Source organism: Anopheles merus, chromosome X (assembly GCF_017562075.2).
Source record: "Anopheles merus strain MAF chromosome X, AmerM5.1, whole genome shotgun sequence".
Taxonomy (NCBI): Eukaryota; Metazoa; Arthropoda; class Insecta; order Diptera; family Culicidae; genus Anopheles; species Anopheles merus.
The window spans coordinates 16545155-16565875 of record NC_054081.1 but is presented as its reverse complement, the minus strand read 5'-3'; the positions used below and the strand labels follow the sequence as shown (position 1 = coordinate 16565875).

At 43.6% G+C, this 20721-nt stretch overlaps 1 protein-coding gene across 2 annotated transcripts; it reads right to left on the bottom strand.

Moving 5' to 3' along the window:
• Positions 1 to 2249: 2249 nt before the first annotated feature.
• On the bottom strand, positions 2250 to 17119 carry LOC121590206 (protein-tyrosine sulfotransferase). 2 transcript variants are annotated; one of them, XM_041909672.1, is made up of 7 exons: positions 16744 to 17119; positions 6026 to 7140; positions 5533 to 5954; positions 5326 to 5447; positions 3980 to 4537; positions 3701 to 3899; positions 2250 to 3604 (listed from the first exon to the last, which is right to left on the bottom strand). In XM_041909672.1, the coding sequence occupies exons 3-7, from the start codon at positions 5689 to 5691 to the stop codon at positions 3464 to 3466; spliced, it is 1179 nt and encodes a 392-aa protein (XP_041765606.1). In that variant the 5' UTR covers positions 5692 to 5954; positions 6026 to 7140; positions 16744 to 17119; the 3' UTR covers positions 2250 to 3463. The 2 variants fall into 2 exon arrangements, with proteins under 2 accessions (XP_041765606.1, XP_041765615.1); XM_041909681.1 differs by lacking the exon at positions 16744 to 17119 and adding an exon at positions 8261 to 8785.
• Between the last annotated feature and the right edge of the window lie 3602 nt (positions 17120 to 20721).

Here is a 20721-nt window from a genome sequence, read left to right as displayed (position 1 = left end):
CACATGCTGGTCACATCATTATTTTTTTGGATAAAAAAATTATTGCTATGTAGGTAGCTTTGAACAAGCAAAATTATCGTTTTTATGGAGCATGTCTGGAGGTACACCTGAGTTGATTTGGGGAGCTATATCGACTAAAGGGGAATTGCCATTGTTTTTCCTTATCAAAAGCCATTTAAAGCCTTGCGCTAAAATACTTATGGGACAAGGCAGTTTTTCCTTCCAACAGGATTCAGCTCCAATCCATAATCTTTCAACGAAGTTGTGCGTGCGGCTTGCAATGACTCTGAAAAGCTGTTACGGGCGGTTATGAAAAACAAGTAAAAAAGAAGTTATCTCAACTAAGATCGATGTAATTTTACTATTAAAAGATGTTGTAGACATCGATTCTGCAGATAAATAAAATCTGGTCTAAGTTTTAGGAGATAAAAAATTGCATCATTTTTACATTGTCACCATATACATAGACCCACAACATTTTGCTGGTGAAAAAAAAAATCATTGGATCGAGACTTTATTGTATTTTAAATGACCCTGTCCAAAAAGTAAGGCATAGAGTCCACTTCTCGATACATACAGTTCAATTACTGTAAGAAAGAGTCAAGAAAGTGTCCCAAAATTATCAGAACTTCTGAAAACCCCAGTAACGATTAGTCCATCAAACCAGTTTACGATAATCCAGGATGGACAAGTACGACGGAATGAAATTTCCTGCTAAAAGTGGTTCAGTAACTTTTAATACGAGTATTTTCTTCCCATCGTTAAAAATCAGACAAATCCTTTTGCGGGCCAGATCTAATATTGCAGCGGACCGGACATTGCCGACTGTTGCTTTACGTAGCTCGCCAAGAACTAACTAATGAATGGTACCATCGCCTGGCTCTAGGACACTACCTTCCGAAGCAAGTGAACCTAATGTATCTAGAATTGGCCACATACAATCATCAATGATTGAATCCTGATGTGACCTCCCAGACCATGTGCAGACAGTAAATTCCGATTGTCCTCTAGTCCACTCAAGAGCGACGAATGTCCTCTCAAACCTATGTTTCGTTTCTACAAAATTTTACTTTGAATATATTCATTCCCCATTGATATCTTAACGTTCATGGTGAATTTGGTGTGAATCAAAATACACATTAAATGTGATATTAGTATAAAAAATTGAGAAATGCAAGAAAGAAATGCAGAAAAGAAATAATAGTTCTTTTGATGTATAGAACGAGGCTACAATTTGATAAAAAATATGTGGATAATAAGTAGGAACTTAAACCTCTTCTTCTCTCGATCGATTCTTCTTCTCTCGATCACTAAATGGTATTCTGTACTTTGTAACTCCTACACTTGATTGAAGCTGAAACATAACAAAACAAAACGCTCTCAAACGGATTATGTACGTAACTGCATGCGAATCGCTTTGTTGGCTCTCTAAATAATGTCGAAGAATCGAAGCACCAAAATCATTTTAAAAGTAAGTGTCATCCTGTTCCATAACATTTCCGCAAAGAAACTGCGCAAATAAATAGTTACACTTCATGTCTTTTTTTTTCTTTTCAAAATGTATTATTATTTGTTTGTTGTGTTTGCATTAGCCAATGGCCATGGATCATAACGCCATGGCCGCATGGTTGACATCGAGGGTTTAAAAGAATATTTAACAAATACACACATACACAGACGTAGTAATGTACAAAGTAGTGTCTAACCGCATCCAAGGCGTTAAGCGTTTTTCTTCTTCTTCCTTTTCTGTTGTTTGTCTGTTCAGTAATTAAGATTGCGCATACAGCATTTTCTGTTTGCTTGTTTGTATTTATGAGGGTCGCGCTGTAATGATTTCTATTCGCCCAGCATCCGTTATTCCCCCCAGTACCGTAAGGGATGTGCGCACATTAAGATGTCCTTACAGCTAGGAGCCGATTGTGACCGAAGCTGGCCTGAACGACCTACTAATACCGTCGCATTTACCCTAGTTTCTATTGCATGTTCTGCTGTGTTGCGTTGAATTGGCTCTCCCCGTCCCTGGTTTGTGGGATGTACGCTAAAAATCTTATTTATGTGTATGTATTACTTTAAACCTATCGGCTGCCCCATCTCAAAGATAAACCGCCGTACGCAAATTTTTATCTCTCCTGCGTAATATATGTGTATATGTCTATTTTTTTACATGCAGTTTGTACATGAACGATGTATATATTCAGTAAGATATATAAGTTGTGTTTGTGCGTATTTACTAACTGTAGTTATCGTTATTGTTTTGCGTTGTACGTTTGCATATTGCGATTGCGTGTTTTTCTTTTACTTCCGGAGGAGGTGGGGAAAAGGTGGCAGAGAATAAGCTGTTTCGCTGTGTTCTGTGATGAAGCGTCCGAGTCTTACAAGGAACTGGGTTTGTTTGTTTGTTGTTTTAGGTAAACGAACTCATGCATCCATTCATAGTGCATTCGTCGATATTTGCTACTCTTGTAATTTTCACATACCTCGCCCTATCGTCCCAATTACCCTTAACCTTACGTGGCTAGTGTGCTGCAGTAAATCAGCTTGTCTAGCATTATTACAGTTATTGGCTTGCCATTAAAAGTTAGTTGATAAACTGTGACGTGTTCGCAGTTGTTACAAAACCGCCCCACGAGCACACCTATATTTCATATCATAATAAATTCCCTCCCTTCTTCTTTGGCCCGCTCACAGCAGAGCACGCCGTGCTGGGACGCCGGGCTATGCCGTCAATCCGGTCTACATTAACTACACTACTGTACGCAAGTACACTCGTTGTTGCTGTCCCTTCTCCCAGAGCTCTATGCTACGCTACCAGTCACTTCCATTGCTCAAGGGCGGGGGCGGAGGGATATTTTTTTGACTATAAAAGGTTTGAGCTGCTATCAGCTCACAAACAAAAGCATGAAGCAGCCGATCGCGTTGACGATTCACCTGCGATTGCACGACGCGCGATGATTCTCCTGGTTAGACCGGCCCTATTTCTTTACCACCATCCACAGGCACAACATAATACGCATACAAATCTACACTGGATGTAGGCTCTCCGGCTTCCACAGGACGTATCTATTATACTAGCGCGATCGAGCACGGTCGCAGTTGTGGGATAAAGAAACAAAAAAGAGGTCTAGCAAGCCGCCGTACAACGATAGTCGTGTTGGTGTTGCGCTTTCTACTGCATCATTTTGCGTGGGAATTTTGTGTTGCTGTTGTCAGTTTGATCTCCTTCCATTGTATAGCTATGGCCCTAATTAGTTAAAGCTGCAAAATATAGATACATTGCAGTGCTTACACCCATAAACAGTCAACTAAAACTATGAACATAAACCACCAAAGTCTTTTTGTGTAGATCGCATCGGCGCTATTGCACTGTTTTTGTTGTTGTTGTGACCGTGTTTTAACGGCTAGCCGCCGCACATCGGTTAAAAACGGTCCACTTGCTATCGCAGCAGCATCGACAGCAATTTCATCACGATTTCCGATCCTTGCTGCCAGCGCCGTAGTCGTCCTCGTCGGTATCCTTCGCCTTCGGTGGCATGTTGTCGGCGAGCGGGTCCCGGTTCAGCAGCTCCTTTGCCCGGTGCTCCCACATCTGCGGATTGGACCGGACCTGGTGGACGGCCAAGCGTGACGAATTACATTAGTTCAACGGGAAAGCTCACCACCACAGTCGGCTGATGCGCAGCAGAGTGTGCAGAGCGCTTACCTTGTAAGTATTCTCCTGGACGTACGAATCGGGCTTCCCATAGTCGGGAGGGTTGGAGTACGGGTCGTAGCCCAGCACGGACAGCATCGGGGCAATGTCTGCCATGTCCCGTATCACGTCGCTCGGTATCTTGCCGACCCACTTGGACAGTGCCTCCAGATTGACGGGCTTAATGACCTGATCGGAGGACCGTTCCACCCTGCGCAACGAAACGACAACAACAGGTGAGTGAAAGATGTGCTACAGATTTGGAGGCGGCGCACCGCAGTTGCAACTTACTTCGACAGTGCCACCCCGTTCTCCTTGTTGATGAACTCCTCGTGGTGCAGCACGGAGTCGTTCCAGGGAATGTCGAGAAAGTGCAGTATCTTGCGCATCCACTCTTCCGGGTGCAGCACCAGCTGCTCGTAGTACACCATCATGCACCGGTCGCTGCCAATCTCCTTGCACTGCTCGTGCATCGTCTGGATCGCCTGGTTCCACTTGGTCAGGCACTGCCGGTAGCTGGTCAGATCGAACCCGGTGATCGTGACCTTGCGCGAGATGATCGAGTGCACGGTGGCCCGCCCGTCCCGCACCATGAACAGGAACTTGGCCGCCGGGAACAGCTCGATCACGTACGAGCCCATCTTGAGCGTGAGCGGATCCTTGTTGCAGAGCCGCGGGGCCGGATCGCCGTGCTTGGCAATGATCTCGAGACAGAACTGGGCGATCGCTCCGTTCAGCACCTCCTTCGTGATGCCGGCTTCCACCAGCCGGACCGATTCCTTCTCCGACTTCATCCAGTGGGAGCGCAGCTGCAAGATGCGTGGTATGACGCGCGTTTCCTGACCGCAGCTGGTGGAAATGAAAACAAAACAACACATTAGCGGATTAAACTTAGTGATGGGGAAATTATGTTTTCGTCGGAATCGATTCCGGCAAGCTGTGAAGTTTTCTGGAATCGATTCCAGAGTTGATTCTGATTTCGGAATCGATTCTGGATTCTGAGTTTAATGCAGAATCGACTCCGGAATTGGTTCCAGAATCAACTCCAGATTCTACTCCGGATTCAGGTCCAGCATCGAAATCGGCTCTGGAATCGAAATCGGCTCCAGAATCTGAATCTGCTTAGAAATCGGAGTCGGTTTCAGCATCTCCTTAAGAATAGGCATTTAGGTCCAATGTTGCTACGTATTGATAGCAGCAAAGAACCCAAATTTACTTGTAAGCCATCAATTGGCATGGAGATTCCCGGACTGATTTCGCTTCTGAAACTTCTTATTGCAAGAACTGATTCTCATTCCGGAGCTAATTCCAATTCTGGAGTCAATTCTGATTCCGTTATCGGAGCAAATTGCGATTCCCAGGTTTATTGCGGAATCGATTATGGATTTGGATTCTAATCCAGAATTGGCTCCGGAATCGGAATCGACTTTCGATTTCGAGATTTCGATTCCGGAGTCGAATCTGATTTCGGAGCCGATTCCGACTCCGGAATCAACTCCGGCATCAACTCTGGCATCGGCTCTGGAATTGGAATCGATTCCAGCATCGGATCCGAGCTCTCACCACTAGATTAAACTCACAAGCCCACCACTAGATTAATCCGATCGGCCTCAACACTATCGCACTACCAGGCTTACCGTACTTCCGGATGGGCATCCAGCATGGCGCGCATCAGCGTGGTACCGGAACGGGGCACACCGCCGATAAATATTAGTGGCATGTTCCGATGGTACCGATAATTACCTCCGCCTTCCGCCGTCTGCGAAAGAGAAAAACGAAAAAAATAAAATTAATAGGTCATGTCGCCCCAATAGAAAACTGTCCGCGGGGAGGGAAACCTGTACCTGTTCATCTCGCACCATGACACCGGCACTGTGGGCACTGCTGCTGCTGCCGCCCCAGCACATCGATCGCACGTCCGCCCATTTCCAGAGCAGCACCAGCCCGACCAGGCAGCCGACGGCGGCCAACGAGAGCTTGCGGTTGCGCAACACTAACCGCATGATGTCTACCTTCTCGAATACGCTTCGGTTGCTCCTAGGAGGCTAAGATTCAACACGCCGCTTTCGCGTATGTGCGCGGGGCTTGTGTGTATAACAAGCGGCGGGTTTCGATTTCGTCAACGTGCTCCCGGACCAGCGTCCGAAACAATAGTGACAGCGGCGGCGTTCTGGCGCTTATCAGCTTTAAAAGATTAGCCTCTTACCCGGTCAACAAACGAACGGACGGGGTTTTGGCGTGTATTAGTCGCTTTCCTCTGTGACCGCTAAAATGAGATGAATGTTTGCTTTAGTAAAATGCTATGCTAGGGCAGTAAATGCACGAATGATCACTCACCGTTCTCCAACTGCTTGCGCAATATTTCCTTAGCGCGCTGTTGTCCCGGAAGCGATCGTAGGCGATATGTTTTTTTGTCTTCAGTATATTTGTTTGTTTCAGTTCAGCGCTGTTAGTTTAGACAGTTAAAATGTTAAAGCTAAAGGAACGAACGCGTTTGTGCAATTAATTCGCCCTGTATCGGTTCCCCTGGCCCGCCCGGCACGTGCAGAGCGTTCCAGTGATGAGTGCCGCGCGCTGGAAGATATATTGGCAAAATTGACGTAGCCGGCGCTCCGTTGGCGACCGCGGGAGTAGAAGGGAGAGAAGAGAAGGAAGTGAAGGGGGAAAGGGGGTAAAGCGTCGTTATGGTTTGCTCGCGAGATGTTGCTGATGGTTGCTCTCGGTCTGGAAAGGCGATAAAATGCACAACCCGGCACAGCAGCAGTAGTTGACGCTGGATGGGGAAGTCTAATGGTGTGCGCCGTCGTCCCGTCGGCCCCCGGGGTCAGGTGCCGAGCCCATTGCTACGGTCACTAGCTATCACGGGCATCGGTTCCCCTTCTCCCGGTAGAACGTGTCCACCATGCAAAACTAGCGCTCCGCTCGTTGGTGTTTGCTTGGTGCTTGTGGGGCTCGATCGGTTCTCGCGGGCGTTGTATGGCGGGTTTGTTCCGCCGTTTAGCACCACCCCAACGGTGACTGCATTCTGGCGTTACCGCAATCAATTACTACTGCGTTGCTAAGGGGTGCTAACTTTCTATCCCTCCAATCGGGCGTGTGATCGCACGGCGACGGGTTGCGTTCGAGCGCGTTATTTTCTTTTTTTCCCCAACGGGCCACCGGAAAAGAATGTGACACGTCTGAGCGATAGGGAACCGATGCAGCAGCGCGCTAGAACCCGGTCGTGAATCCGCAGCTCATCTGAAATGGGTCTCGCCGCGTCAGCATGTAACGCTTATCGTTCCGCGTGTAACGGTGGGCGATTTCATCGAGCGCGCGACGAACGTGACGAGCTGCTGGTACAATCAATCAGCAATCCGCGTATCTAGCGCTTGCCACCAGCCAGGTGTTGCGTGTCTCGCGTCTGCCGATGCTCCTTCCTGGCGCTTTGGAGAACGCTGGTTACGCTGTGGCTGTGAATAGAAGAGACGAACAAAAGAAAAAAAACACACGACGAAATGTGTTAGAATTGCGTTTGGTACTGGGAAGATGCTGCTCTGAGACGTGTAGACCACTTGGCAGCCCTCACTGCTGACGGCTATTGCATTCCAAAACTGGGCTGACATTCAGTACAAGCCCGAACCGGAGGACAATGTGACCAGAGGAGTTCACGTTACCTCTGTTTGCGTCCAACACGCGCCCATCTGTTGCGGAGGCAAAGTGGCTACACTTTGCACTGGCAACATATGGGTGTAGCTTCTATTCCTTCCCCCTTAAAGTCTGCACCCACCCAGGTCCTTCTCTCTCTCGCTTCCCGTTCGCGTTAATGGTGACTAGTGATGGGAGCTCGGAATCAGACCTAACCGATTCTGATTCCCGGGTCAATTCCGATTCCGGAGCCAATTCCGATTCCGGATCCAATTCCGATGCTGGAATCGATTCCGATTCCGGAGTCGATCCCGGAGTCGATTCCGGAATTGACTCCGGAGTTGACTCTGGAGTAGATTCCGGAGTTGACTCCGGAGTCAATTCCGAAGTCGGCTCCAGAATGGATTCCGCGGTCAGAATCGGCTACGGAATCAGGATTGACTCCAGAACTAGAATTAGCTTCGGAACGAGGATCAGTTTTTTTAAATTGAAATATGAAGTTCCAGAAGCGAAATCAATCCGGGAGTCTCCATGAGAATTCGAATTCGAATGATCGTTAACAAGTAAATTTTGATTCTTTGCGGCTATCAATACGTATCATCATTGGACCCAAACATCTATTCTTAAGGAGATTACAAAACCGAGTCCGTTTCGAAGCAGATTCTGATTTCGGAGCCAATTCTGATTCCGGAGCCGATTCTGATTTCGGAGCCGATTAAGATTCCAGAACCGATTCCAATTCCGGAACCAATTCCGGTGCCGATTCCGATTTCGGGTCCGATTCCGATTCCGGAACCAATTTCGATTCTGTAATCGATTTCGAACCTGCTATCCGGAATCGATTCCGGAAAACTTCGCAGCTAGCCGGAATCGATTCCGACAAAACCTTCATTTTTTCCCATCACTAATGGTGACGCACCATTAGCATGCCTTCACCACACTTACGCTTCGGTGCACAACACCGTGTTGACGCATCGCACGCAGCCTCCCCCTTCCCGCTCGTGCCGGCTTTCTTATCTGTGTACGAAGAACACCCACACTTCCGAGTTGCTGCACTTGCAAGTTGCAGAAAGATAAACTGTCTATCAGCAAACGCAGTGTGAGTGTGAGTGGCGCCCACAGGCAAACCCGGATACAACGCAAATGCGTGCTCGAAACCCTCCGATCCGACTGGGTCGTCTGACTAGAGAAACAACACTAACGCGAAAGGAGCAGCCACGGTCGGGTGCGCGCTGGCCTGGCGACGAACGCGTTTGATTAAGGGACACGGTTGACGCATAATAATGATTTTTTCTCCTCTTCTTCTTGGGGAGCTTCATTGGTGGTGGCGGAGAGGATCGAAGGGCGCGACGAATGAATGATAAGTTCCCTTTTTTGCCGGTGGCAAGCGGAAACAGTGAAACAGGAGGGGAGCCAGACCATGTCAGGGTAATAATGGAATTATGTTTTCCGAAACGCACGGCAAATGGCCGGGAGAAGGGATGGAGAAAAGTACGCGGGCGTGTATGAAGTGCCAAAGTGGAAAATAATTTTTCTATCACACACACACATACACATTTTTACCAATTCGATTTCGCTCATTTGTTTACTGTTTCGCTATGGAATTAAATTAGCCCACCCGAACGCAACTCAGCACTCAGCAACAAAAAAAATATTCAAAAACGTTCAAAACACGTGGCACAGGGAATGGGAATTTAAAATGCATTACGAAAATGGCACCTTTATTTTCGGGGAGGTTGTGGCTGAAAGGATGGAGAATGGGCGGTAATAGAAGTAAACGATTTCTGTTGATTACATCGGATCGTCGTTCCAATTGGAACACGATTCCCGATCATGAAGCTTGTCTGTTGAACAGTTGATGGCGTTTTAAATGTCCGGCCGGATGTTTCCGGTAAACAAGGGACGTTTTGGTCCATTTGGTCACGGTTCAAAAATCGACCCAACCACACACTACCTGTACTCCAATGCAATAGTGGCTAATAGACTCCTATTGGCCTTGTTCTGCGCATTAAAAAAACACCTCCTGATAATGGCCTGCTGCCTTGCCTTACACGGGGTGCACCCAGCATAATCTCGCAAACATTTTTGCTTGAGAAAATTGAGTTTACATTTCAATGGTGCTGCGTAGCTAATTCAATATTCCACTCGGCATGTTTTACCATAACAAATACAAAACGATTCCCCAGGAGGCGCAAGTTGCTTGCGCGCGCGCGCGCGCTCCGAAACACAATTAAGAACACGTTTTAGAACCCTGCCCCTTGCCAGACTGTCAGCCAGCGTCAATGTGGCAGGGCAATTAATCGTTACAACATCTTGTTGTTTTCGCTGTGTTGTGCTATTACTATTACTACTGGCACACTGTTTGTACCGATCGTTATCAACCGGGGTCCAGTGCCACTTGCAGAAATAAAGCTAATAGCGTGTTTAAATTCTTGGTTTTAATTATATTATATTTCTTGAGGACTCATCCATAAATAACGAAACGTGACAAGGATATTGGTTATACATCTTCCCCCTGTTTAATGTAGCGATAATGAGCGATGGCCTCCATAGTCCAAAGGCCTTTACATAGTATTTTACCGTGCCATGATGAAACAGAGCCTTTAACCTCCATGTGCCGCGTATTCAATAAAAACTACGATCAATTCAACTTTAACTTATCCCAAGAGGCGATTCAGAGAAAGACTCAGGCAACAGCAGTCCCTAGATTCTTGAAAATTTGTTTGAGATTTTGTTATTTATATTTCTATTATTTATTAACTTCTCGTTCATTCTTTGAAATCAAATATCTTTCGCGTTCTGTCGCACTTTGTGTGTATCGCCTCAGTATGTCAGTAGAAGTATTAATTAAGTATTCATGTAGCTCACAAATCCGATGAATTAAATAAATTAAAAAAAAACAACAAAAATAAATAAATAAATAGATGTACTCATAACACCGTTACGCAATCTGTGGATGATCACCTAAACCGACAAAACTTCACTCGCCGGACAGCACTCAATCAATGGCAAACGAGGATGTAATAAACTGTTACAAATTAACCGTGCTTTGTGCGCGACCAACTGCCAACAACTTCGCCTCGGATTGATGGTGCAGATCCCCATGGAAACAGTTTCGCGGTTTTGGCTTAAATTCACCCTCCCATATCCCACACTAGTGTTGGGTAAATCTGATTCAGATTCATGACCTCAGATTCTGAATGAAGCTTTAAAATGATTCAATCAATCTGAATATCGGTTAGCAAAATTCATGAATCACAAAGATTCAGGAATATCTAGGCATTCATAATCTCCAAAGATTCATAATATCTCCAAAAATCCATACACTTTGAGCTTCTTATTATTCATCTTATTGACGTAACAATCTTGGCCATGCGAGGTCTGAACCCACGACGGGCATGTTGTAAAATCGTGCAAGATAACCACTGTACTATGGGATTGCGCAAATACAATAATTTGAAATTCATACATCTCTAAAGATTCATGAATCCCTGAAGAATTATGAATCTGAAAGAATTCAGGAATCTTTCGATATTCATAAATCCTTTATTTATTTATGGTTCTTCGGATCCTCAGGCAAGGGAGATTCATGATTCTTTGGAAATTCGATTCGAGATTCGAACCACTCATCGCTGAAGATTGATATGCATGAATCTCAACGAAAGACTCATGAAACCCAACACTACCCCACACACAGTCTTTCTCGGCAGCCAAACTATCGTTTTAAACGCCTCGTGCTGTTTGGCGGCGTACCATTGAGCCGAGAGTTATTAACTATTGCATTTCCTTCTTGTACCGCCCCACAGCAGCCTCCTAGACACTTGGTATGTGTGGATGTGTTTGTTGTATTGATGAGCAGGTTTTGTAATTTACATCCATCCAAGGCAAGGAATTAACAGTTGAGGGTGAGACATTGACAAATCAATAATCAGCAGACGGGCAGGATGTAATTAAGCTTTTACGGGCCGCCCGCACAGCGCTGGTTCATTTTGCAGCAACGGACAGGATACGGCAAGCAGGATCCAATCTTCGATCAAGCGAGCGAAAGACAGCTTTCCGTGACGCTTTCTTTTGGTATCATTTTGATCAATTCCGGGTTACGACGAATGTGTTCTAAAATGAATGCTCTGTGAGCAGCACTCGGCGGAGAAAGCGTAATTATACACAGACACACACTTATCGCACTATCATGCATCATATCGCACCCTTGAGCGCAAAAAACAAAGACAACTGTTTCTCGTGATACTAGAGATGTAGATTAGATTTTTGATCGAACAGTATTGTGTTATCGTGTTGCTGGAATGTGTAGATTGCTTCTCAGTACACTAGAAAAAGGAAATCGAATAGCAATCACACCAAAAACACATCAGACCAAACCAGCCGGCATGTTGCGTTTTGCCGATATATCGGACAAAATTCCGATGTATCAGTTCCTTCCGGCAGCAGGCTTTCGTCCGTTTTTTTTTGTTTTGTTTTGTTTTGGTTTGTCTAATGACATGAAAAAGTGCATCACGCGATGCAATTCTGCTGGTGCATTCTATCTTCAAAATGGAAAATTTCGAACCCATGATTCACACACACACACAAACACATGTCCGCATGCACACTAACAGCGTCCGTGATGATTTTAACGATAATGGCGCAAAAGAATGGTTGGGAACAGGGCAACTTTTAACGGTTGTATGTACTTCTTCAAAGCCACACACACATACCCAAACAGACAGGAAAGGGGAGGGCGTGTGTATAAGTAGGTATCCGAAAACAAAAAAAAAAGATCCGTTAACCGTCAAATGCGGGCCGCGTGTCGGATCGGACGCGTTAACGGGTTTTCCTGGCAGGCCTGGCTCCGATTACACGCGCGCATTCTCCCGCCGCGTGATTCTTAGATCGGCCGGCGTCGCTGTCTGTTTCCGTCCAGCTGTGTAAGCAAAGCTTGCCGAAGTGTCGCTTCATTGCGCCGGGGCGCAGTTACATCCAACAAACTGGTGACATGGCATCCCAGCGACTAGCCGCCGGTGCGTCACCGCAGATGCAAGCGACCGTCGGATGTCGAGCGATGCGCAGATTTACGCTGCAACAATCAAAACTAGACAGCTTTAACGAGCACCATTGGCAGACGCTTCCCTCAGATGTGACCTCCGCTCTAATCGCTTGGTAGCGGGGGGAGGAAGACCAGGGCCAAAAAAAACCGGCCACATCTGGTAAGTTTGTTAATTTTCAAAATGGCACACAGGAGAAGAGGAAGGCGACAAGTGAAGCTAAAACAACGCGATGGTTCTAAAATTAACACAACGAATTGTCAGGCTGTGGATTTTCTTATGCAGTTTTTTTGCCTAATATATAGCACCGTACGCAAGACACACACACACACACATGTGCTGGTGTGGTTGTGCGAGATTGAGACGGAGACGATCTCTGTTTTCGTTTCGCTTTGAAGCATCGATCAATGCAGTAGAGCACGGCGAAGAGCGCCGAAAGATAGAAAGCATAGGAAAACAATTCTGTGGAGTACGCGCATCTCTTGGTTGGCGCCGAATTTAATAAGCTTATTATACCGGGTTATTTTTAGTCACACCGACCTCATCAATCGTTGTAATGCTGCTCGATTAATTGGAACTGCATAATTGAGCGTGCGAAGAATTTGCGCTCCTCTTAATTGGTAAAAAAAACAAACGGATCGGAGCAATTGGGTGTACTATTCGAACGTGCGGTGATCAATTATAATATCCCCATCATGACGGGTTCTAGCAGGGCAGTGTTGGCATGGGCTTTATAAATGTGTTTAAACAAGATGCTTTCTTGCGATTTTTTTAATGAAAATATCTGCTCCAATTGGGATTCTAATCTTGAGCTTTATTTTACAAACATTTTACAGTACTTGCAGTCAATTTTTGACTTTAATGTACCGATTTATGTCTCTAACTTTGTCAATAATGTTTGACTCTTGTAGAAATTGTGATAAAGTTACAAGGTATTTGATAAGATTGACAAAATGTAATTTTATATCACAAAAACAATATAAAAACTGTTTCATTAATTTTTGTTAAGAAAAAGAAAATTATTCAATTTTAAATCCATTGTTTACACCTAGAAATAAACGCCAACATTTTTGCACTCCATTGAAACTTCCATTCAGGCCTATTCTTTTTGAATTCAACGAGATGAAACTTCAGCCTGTCACTGGAGCAATATTCATCATCCGGGTTTTATTCATTTTAGTGTTGGGTTTCATGAATCTTTCGTTGAGATTCATTTATGTAATCTTCAGTGATGAGTGATTCTCTAAAGATTCACGAATCTTCAAAGAATCACAAATCTCTAAAGATTCACGAATCATCCAGGATTCGTTAATGTTTAAATATTCAAGAATATCCAAGGATTCATGAATAAGTCCATTAAAATGCACATATCTCCAGGGATTCATTAATCTTGAGAGATGTATGATTTTCAAAATATTGAATTTGCCCAATCCCACCTCAAACTTGCCAGTTGTGGGTTCTAGCCTCGCATGGACCGCCTCCCCGTAGCAAAACAAACTATCCGGCTTCTAGATACTTTCCAAGAAGTTTCGGTAGCCTGTCTATGCTGGCATGACCACGTAGGTTGTTACGCCAAGAAGAATAAAAATAAAAAAGCACAAGCTTTATGATTTTTTTAGAGATTTATGAATCCCTTGAGAAACATGAATCCCTAGAGATTTATGAATTCCAAGAGATACGATAATCTTTCAAGATTCAAGATTTTTTCGAGATTCATGAATCTTTCCAATCGAGTTTCAGATTAATTTCATCATTCTAAAGATTCATTCAAATTCATGAATCTGAATCAGATTTACCCAACGCTAATCCATTTGACTATTACGCCCCAACCACATCGGATTTCAGCGATTGTGTACAACCAAAGATGCATTTTAAAAATATTTTGTTTCCCCATTTTCTGTTTGAAATGAGTTATAATACGTTAGTACTTTTTAAAATATCAATTCAAACATGTTTCAAGCCATTCTTGATAAAATATTGATGCTTCAACATACAAATCTACTCCTTCATGAGCTAGCCTGATGGAGCCTGCGACGAATCGGCGTTTGTTTCCATAGTTTTCAGGATGGAATAAACTAGGCTGAAAATCTGAGGCTAGTTTTGCGCGTGATTTTGTATGGTCACAACACTATTTACACTACTTCAGACGCCAATTGTCAAACTCCATACAAAACAGCTGGCTGATATCGTAAAAGCCCCCATTGGCATAAAAATGGTGATATTGAAAATTCTATCAATGAAATTATTAACTACTTAACTTAAATTAAATAATTTTGGAACAAACAGTTTTGCATTAAATTTTGTTAATAAAGCGATTGACTTAGATTCAAAAATTGAGGCCTTAGAGACAAAAGTAGACAAACAAGCGACAAAATTTAGTGACAACGTGTCGACTCTTCTACGCAGCGCTTCTTACGCATGTCCATCTAGCTCCGGGTCCCCATATAGCTAGCTAGTTTTGGTGCTAGCCTTTGCTTAAGCTTCATTTCCGCGAATTTCGTTCCAAACGAGGCAGGTGGTGTAATACGGGCGCCAGTGTAAGCAGATGATGAATGGATCCGATGTCGGTTCGTGCACAGCTGTGTGAGGAGGGGGCAGGAGGTGAATCGATCGAAGCAGAATTCTGCAAGTAGAAAACAAAGCGTGCAAATCGTGCACACAGCCACAACGCTCGGACGGGCATGTGTAACCGGGGAGAAACTTCTGCTCCCCGAACACAACGACCCCTCTCTCCCCCCCCCCCCTCCTGCATCTCAACTACATCAGCATCCCTTATGTTTATGTTGACTGCCGGGTTTTATGCATACTTTACCCACGCAAGGGCAACGGGCAGGCTGGCGGGTCGGCCAGCGGAAGCGCAGGCGCATTCAACACAATGTCCGCCAATGCCACCCACACCGTTTCGCTTGTGTGAGTGTGCGTTTTTTTTTCTTCTTTCGAACTGCCACCTTGCAGAGGGCAGACCGCATAAATAAAGCCATGAGTAGTTCGCAGCCGAACCCAGCCACTACAATCTGGCGGGTTGGACGGTTGGGAAAGCAAACAAACGAACAAACAAAAAAAAAAAACGCTGCCAAGTTTTATTTCGCAAACAGGGCCCAGTGTAGGCAGTATCAGTATCCGAGATCCGAGTTGGATCGATTGACCCCGGGGTCCGGCGGAAGGCCGCAGTTAGTAATAGCGACGGTTGACAATTCATTAGGATGCGTCTATAAGACCTTTGTCTTAAGGATTAAATGATATCCAAAAACAAAGTAAAAGGAGAATGCCATTTTGTGGCATCTTGGGGGCTTACCAGAACAGGGTACCGTAATGCAATGTAAATCTGTCCTATCCCTAAGCCAATCGTTTCAATAATCTTTTGTATTATAGTCCTTTCTGCATTTTTGACGACCCACACACACACACATACATAGAGAGTTGCTTAGGTACTTGTCTTATTGCTTGCCAGAGGAGTTTCTTACACAAACATGACAGTAACTCTCGCCTCGCAGGAGATCTGGCTGGCAGACGACTCTAGCTGCTGCTGCTGCTGCTGCTGACGTTGGCGCGCCGTACGCTTCTTTGTTACACAGCCCCCCAAGAATTGCCATGCTGGTGCGATAAGGGGTAAACAAAAAAAAACAACTACTAAACTGGTGGTACGGAGGAATGAACTGGTAGTCCACAAGCGCTCAGAACCTTTCACACCCGAGGAAGATCAATTAGCGGACGGCGTGACGTCTCCCAATGGAGGTCAAGCACCCTAACAGTCCCCGGCCTAAATTTGGCGGTTAGCGCTTTGGTGTGTGTGTCAATGCGGCGTTAAAGCCATTGGATGGAGGGGAGGGGCGGAGGTAGACGGGTGCAGTTCCGTTACTGATGGCAATTCCAGCTGTGCCGTTTAGCAAATGCGATTCTCGGTGACTCTCGCTCGTTTGTAGCATCCGTCGCCGTGTCGCATAGGAATGCAAGTCTGTTTCGGGAGAGGGGGAAATTTGATGTAGATTCACCACATTACAAGACATCGGTTCGGTTTTTGACTGCACGAGGAGCTTGGGCCGTCCTTTTTACCCGGTGAATTGCCCCGGGAGACTTCGGGTAAAGCAAACATCAAACCTCCCGTCTTCCGTCTCTTTGGAAAGCATTCCTTCACCAGAGTTCATCTTCAGCTTCAGCCGCGCTTTCCCTGCTCGCATCTATACCCTCGTCTATCCCCTGTGTATCTCTCTCTTCAAAACTCGCCAACTTCTGTTACTGCGGGTTGTCAACGATGAGGTTGGTTCTAAGTTGAAGTTTTTTTTTATGAGCTATAAGCAACCATTGTGCTACCATTCGATTGCATCTTCCAAATGCACTGCAGAGCGATATTTCTATTGATCATGAGCCTTAGTTCTTTTTGCTACGTACCGCTTTGATGCTTTTGCTCGTTCGTTGGCCGGGACGTCAGGCAAGGGCAAGAGCATAAGGTCCGATTCTGTTGTTGATTGCAGGCCGGGATATGACAGTTGCTGCTGTGGGCAGTGTTTCTTCGGTTGGAAGCGGTGTTGTATCGTTTGATCGAAGATCTCGTCTCGCTAGACTCACCCACATGCACACACCTACACGCACTCACGTCTATGCACTTTCGCGATGGGACAGGGCAAGAGTTCCGCGCACAGAACGGCAGGCAGAAGCAACATACAAATAAACAAAAACTCCCAGAACACACACGGCAGCGCGACTTGGGCGAGTGTACACTCGCACGGCCCGGACGGTTGGATCGAACTCTCGGGGACGCAGCTCGGGCTCGACGTGCCGACTGTCATCGCTGGGAACATAAAGATCAGAGATGGCAAACCCCGGTCCGTGTGATGAATGGACTGCAATAAAATAATATTTCGGATTTAATTTTCGGATAATTGTGTGATTTTTTTTATTTTTATTTTAATGAAGGAGCTCAACTTAACTTCATACTTGAATCAACTAGGACGTTTTTACTCTAGTTTATATTGTTCTGTTGCTAGCGTTCCACCTTTTCTAATTAGTTTGCCATCTCTGGTTACGGTTTCGTAGCAGTGTGTGTACGTCAGAGCGTATTCGTAAAACGCCCATCACACGAAGCCAAGGTGTATTAAGGAGACTAGGTTAGAAAAGGCCTTTGGAGAGTGTGGGAGGAGGATTATCATTTTTCTGAAGCCTTACGTCATTTTGAAAACCGTTAACCATTAATACCTTAATACGGAGGACCGAGGAAAATACTTTCATTTCTCGAATTCTCTGTCAAAATTAGGCTTCGGCATAAAATTCACCTCTCGTACGCGTAATGAAGCGAGAACATTGTCACTTTTCACATGTATCATGTAATTTATTGTCTTTTTAGATTTATCTGATACAATTATTCCATGTATGTTGTTAATATCATCAATCTTTAACAATTATTTAAATTCACTCTATCTACGTGGACAGAAAAATTGTACTTGGCATATGTGCCACAAATCCACTAAACGAGCAATAAACGGGTTCTAAACGGCTCTAACTCTCAACCAAAAGGGAATATAAAAAGACTTCGTTTAGTAGACGTTGCAAAGGAAAAGATCATGGAAAAGGACAGCAATACAATCATGAGTTATGACGTCATCTATGTATGCTCAATAGATTAATAATGATAATAATAATAATAATAATAATAATAATAATAATAATAATAATAATAATAAATAATCATAATCATAATCATAATAATCATAATAATAATAATAATAATAATAATAATAATAATAATAATAATAATAATAATAATAATAATAACAATAATAATAATAATAATAATAATAATAATAATAATAATAATAATAATAATAATAATAATAATAATAATAATAATAATAATAAAAGTAATTCGACAACTGAAGAGAGATCAGAGTTATTAAAAGTAATAATAATAATAATAATAATAATAATAATAATAATAATAATAATAATAATAATAATAATAATAATAATAATAATAATAATAATAAAAATAATAATAATAATAATAATAATAATAATAATAATAATAATAATAATAATAATAATAATAATATCAATAATAATAATAATAAAAATAATAATAATAATAAAAATAATAATAATAATAATAATAATAATAATAATAATAATAATAATAATATTAATGTTAATAATAATCATAATAATAATAATAATATTAATGTAAAAAATAGTAATAATAATAACAATAATAATATTAATTATAATAATAATAACAATAATAATATTAATGTTAATAATAATCATAATAACAATAATAATGTACCATAAATGCAACGGAGCTTTCATTATTTTTTCTATGGACATTTGATTTTCCTGTTTTAAGTTGAATCTGTTGCTTGGTGGCAAATCGAAAATGAGCATGCCGAATTTGGATTTTCTAACTGGCACCTGTCAACCCCTGGCAATTTCCAAAATCGAATGAAATTTTTTTTCCCGTATGATAAAGCCTCAAGGCTGTTTATCTACTGCAAAAGGCGGATCCAAGCAGCGATATTATGCGTGCCAAAATTGATGTTTTAGCTTCTATTGTGTGCATATCAAAATAACAGCAGATGTTTTAGGCGAAAAAGGGCTCATTTCTAATGAGCGAATAATGGCTCAATGCAGTTCAAACAGCGTTAGAGGCTTTTGAAGCTCAACAAGATAGTCGCCGACCATAAATGCACCGTTGCTGTTGGATTATTCCGTTATATTTTAAACGGAGGTAACGATTTGCTAGATAACGTCGCTGCCACAAGAACAGGCGAGATACTGATGCAATATCTTCTCATGATAGTTCTGGTGGCAGTGTTGTAGCAATATTTCGCTGATACCCTGATGATTGATCTTCATGACTCTACTTGGGTGCACCAGCAGACTGCCAGCAGTTTTATTGCTCTTAAGCTCCTTGATGGCACTTGCAATCCAGAGATGGCGGGGGGACCTCGTCATCTGCATCATTGCTGGTGCTGTGGTGGTTGCCCGGTGGTTCTGGCAATTGCGCCAGCCTCTCTTGTCTCTGTTCAATTCAGGTGTCCTTCGAAGTAGCACTTCCAACATTCAATCACCTCCCGCTGGTCTTTCAGGAGATTTCCTTCCTTATCCCGGCACATTTCAGTTTTAGGAGCAAACCCGCTCCTGGCTTCCTTCAGTCTCCTATAAAGCGGGTGTCCTCCGACTGGGAGAGCTACTCTAGTAGCTGTTCGTCTGACTCTTCAAAACGTCGCTGCTTGGTCTGGTAGAGCAGGGTTTGCTATTTCCTCAGTCTATAGTTCTACACATGCTGAAAGGGTTACATGCTGTTATTTTTCACAAGTCTTTATTTGGAGTTGTTTGTAGTCCGGGTCAGGTGAGGTGAGCACAAAGAGAGCGACGTGTGGCGTGCGCGAATTTTTGATGACATATCCTGTACTAAATCCTAACACTAATATTAACATGTACTTATTAGCTAAATGCAGTAATGTACAGGGTGGTTAGTACCACAATGCTTTATTATTTTCGGATAGTGCTCGTCTGTACTCTTCATCACACCAGTCCTGTTTCTGAAGAGGCGATTGAGACCAATCGGCTAAAAGTCTCTATAATAATAAACAAAAAAATCATTTTTCTCCATAGGTGGTATGCGGTTGATCTTCTATTTGGCTGCAGTGCTGATAGCTCGTTCCACAATACATCAGTGGTCTGCGAGGGGTATCGTGGCAATGTTGTTGTCCGCCGGAAGCGCTTCCCCGAGCGCTGTCACGTACCCCTCCGCCACATCAGCGCACTTCAACCGATCCAGGTTGAGCCTTGTGGTGGGCTGACTCCGTTGGTTCTTAACCACGGAGAGAGTCTGGCGTATTTTTACCATGACCAAGTAGGAGGAAATGGTCCAAGTCGACGTTGAAATGAAGATACCCACCCTCTCTAAATTATCGCACTGTACTTCCAATGTTACGGTCGTCATTTGGCATAAACTTTAGCTATTAAAAAGAACATCAGTGGCATTTCTCGCGTATCGAATACAAATTTTGTTCAACATAAACATGCAATGCATACAATAGCAAACATAAACAGTTGCTACTTAAAAGCGTTTCTGGATCAAAGCATGATCATCATAAACAAACCACTGTAAATTTCAAATACCCCGCCGAGCAAACGAGTACACTACCAAGCTTAAAAAGTACACACGATTCACAGATGGGTCAATTAATGAATGGAATGATTACCGAAACCTTGCGATTTGTTTTACTACGTCATGTATTTGCTACATTTGTGTTATTGAGAAACGTTTCGTGAGCCTTGAATAAACATTGCAAACTGGGACCAGGAAAACAATGTAACATCAATATGCGTATTCGATGAGCAAAAGAGTATTTTAAGTAAAACAGTCTT

What these genes read in the sequence shown, in the direction of transcription:
- LOC121590206 (XM_041909672.1), bottom strand. Translation starts at nt 5,691, where the DNA reads ATGCGGTTAGTGTTGCGCAACCGCAAGCTCTCGTTGGCCGCCGTCGGC. An exon ending in TCATGGTGCGAGATGAACAG is followed by an intron (nt 5,448 to 5,532) that starts GTACAGGTTTCC and finishes TCTCTTTCGCAG; the next exon opens with ACGGCGGAAGGCGGAGGTAA. An exon ending in GATGCCCATCCGGAAGTACG is followed by an intron (nt 4,538 to 5,325) that starts GTAAGCCTGGTA and finishes CATTTCCACCAG; the next exon opens with CTGCGGTCAGGAAACGCGCG.